At 47.7% G+C, this 1,842-nt stretch overlaps 1 protein-coding gene across 1 annotated transcript in view; it reads left to right on the forward strand.

Annotated features, from left to right (window-relative positions):
- Window positions 1-1,842, forward strand: part of LOC104967307 (kinesin heavy chain isoform 5A-like) — a 10,824-nt gene that overhangs the window by 257 nt on the left and 8,725 nt on the right. The window contains exons 2-6 of the mRNA XM_010796718.1: window positions 18-166; window positions 422-570; window positions 688-866; window positions 1,113-1,181; window positions 1,283-1,501. Coding sequence (XP_010795020.1) covers window positions 18-166; window positions 422-570; window positions 688-866; window positions 1,113-1,181; window positions 1,283-1,501 — 765 coding nt within the window. The remainder of the gene's footprint in view (window positions 1-17; window positions 167-421; window positions 571-687; window positions 867-1,112; window positions 1,182-1,282; window positions 1,502-1,842) is intronic.

A 1,842-nucleotide genomic window follows, 5' to 3' on the forward strand; every position in this document is an offset into this window, starting at 1 on the left:
CCTTCTCTCCCCTGCAGAAAACTCACGTGCCGTACCGTGACAGCAAGATGACCCGCATCCTGCAGGACTCCCTGGGTGGGAACTGTCGAACCACCATGTTCATCTGCTGCTCCCCCTCCAGCTACAACGACGCCGAGACCAAGTCCACTCTGATGTTTGGACAACGGTAGATACATTTGTGTGATGCAGTCAATGCATCTTTGGAAAGAAAAAACTCTTTTTAAACTACTTCTGCATGGAACAAGAAACCCAACACAATATGATTACTGCTTTCTCACATGAAGCCACAATGTTAGCAAGGAACAAACTCATAAATCCAAACAAGGCAGATACGGATGAATTTCGAGCAAAAGATTCAGTTATTTAACATATTATTATTTTAATTTTTTTAACAAACTGTCTTTGTTTTCCTCTGTCACAGTGCCAAGACCATCAGGAACACCGCCTCCATCAACCTGGAGCTGACGGCGGAGCAGTGGAAGAAGAAGTTCGAGAAGGAGAAGGAGAAGAACAAGACTCTGAAGGAAACCGTCCTGAGGCTGGAGACTGAGCTCAACCGCTGGAGAAACGGTGAGACACATCAGCTGTATTTTGACTTTAGACAAACGTCAGCTGACATTATAAGAACAGCCTCCTCCTGATGTGTGTGTCTCTCTGACCTATTGGTCCCTTCCCCCTGCCCCTCAGGAGAGGAAGTACCTGAGACGGAGCAGACCACGGCAGACGTGGTGACCCGTTTCGAGACCATCGAGGAGCGTCCCGTTTTAGACAACGACACCTCCTCCATTGTGGTCCGTATTTCTGAGGAGGAGCGGCAGAAATATGAGGAGGAGATTCGCAAGCTCTACAAGCAGCTGGATGACAAGGTCCGAACATAAAAACATGAACACACTAACTACACACACACTTTCTGCAAGCAAAAACATAATTAGGTTTGCTTTACTTGAATTCTACCTCTATAGCCCCTTATCGAATCAAGCATCTAGATCTGATAATGCCAGGATTCAAATAGTTTTAAATGGATGTCATTGAAGACATTAACAGACATCAAAACAGTTGTTCATTGCCAAGAAAAAGTTTCGCTTTTGAAAAACACTATCATATTTTTGCAGGATGATGACATCAACCTGCAGTGCCAGTTTGTGGAGAAACTGAAGCAGCAGATGATGGACCAGGATGAGGTCAGTATACACCAACTCACACTGTATACACAGACAGACTATGTTTGACTTGTACGTTAACTGAAGGGTCCCCTGTCCCCTCTTTCCCTCCCTCCTTCCAGCTCCTGGCATCCTCTAAAGGCGACGGGGACAAGGTCCAGGCTGAACTCGGCAGGTTGCAGGTGGAGAGCGACTGCGCCAAGGCGGAGGTGAAGGAGGTGCTGCAGGCTCTGGAGGAGCTGGCCATCAACTACGACCACAAGAGCCAGGAGGTGGTGACGGAAGAAGGCCGCGAGACACCAGCAGGCCTGGCGCCGACCAGGCTGCTCCCAGAAAATGGTTAGGTTTTGAAGGTAGGGAATGATGTGGCATGACGAGCTGCTTGCATTGGCTTGGGCGTGCACCACATGAGTGGAAAAATGACATGTAGAAAATCAAGAAAATGGAGAAAGGTGTTATTGTAGCTGACATGTACAGTTGGGACTGTGTCTCTTGCGATGTTCATGACTATTCTTGCTCATAGGGTGTGATTGTCATTTTTTCTCAGTCTATGTGGCGTCCTGGTCATGTGATAATGTGCCGATGATCGCTAGTTGGCGCTTGTGCGTATAGTGGGGAGAGTGCTGTGCGAGGAAGGGTGAGATGTGTTGTGCAGGAAGGCGTGCTGCGGTTTTAGATATTT

This window comes from Notothenia coriiceps, unplaced genomic scaffold (assembly GCF_000735185.1).
Source record: "Notothenia coriiceps isolate Sejong01 unplaced genomic scaffold, NC01 NC01_scaffold00037250, whole genome shotgun sequence".
Taxonomy (NCBI): domain Eukaryota; kingdom Metazoa; phylum Chordata; class Actinopteri; order Perciformes; family Nototheniidae; genus Notothenia; species Notothenia coriiceps.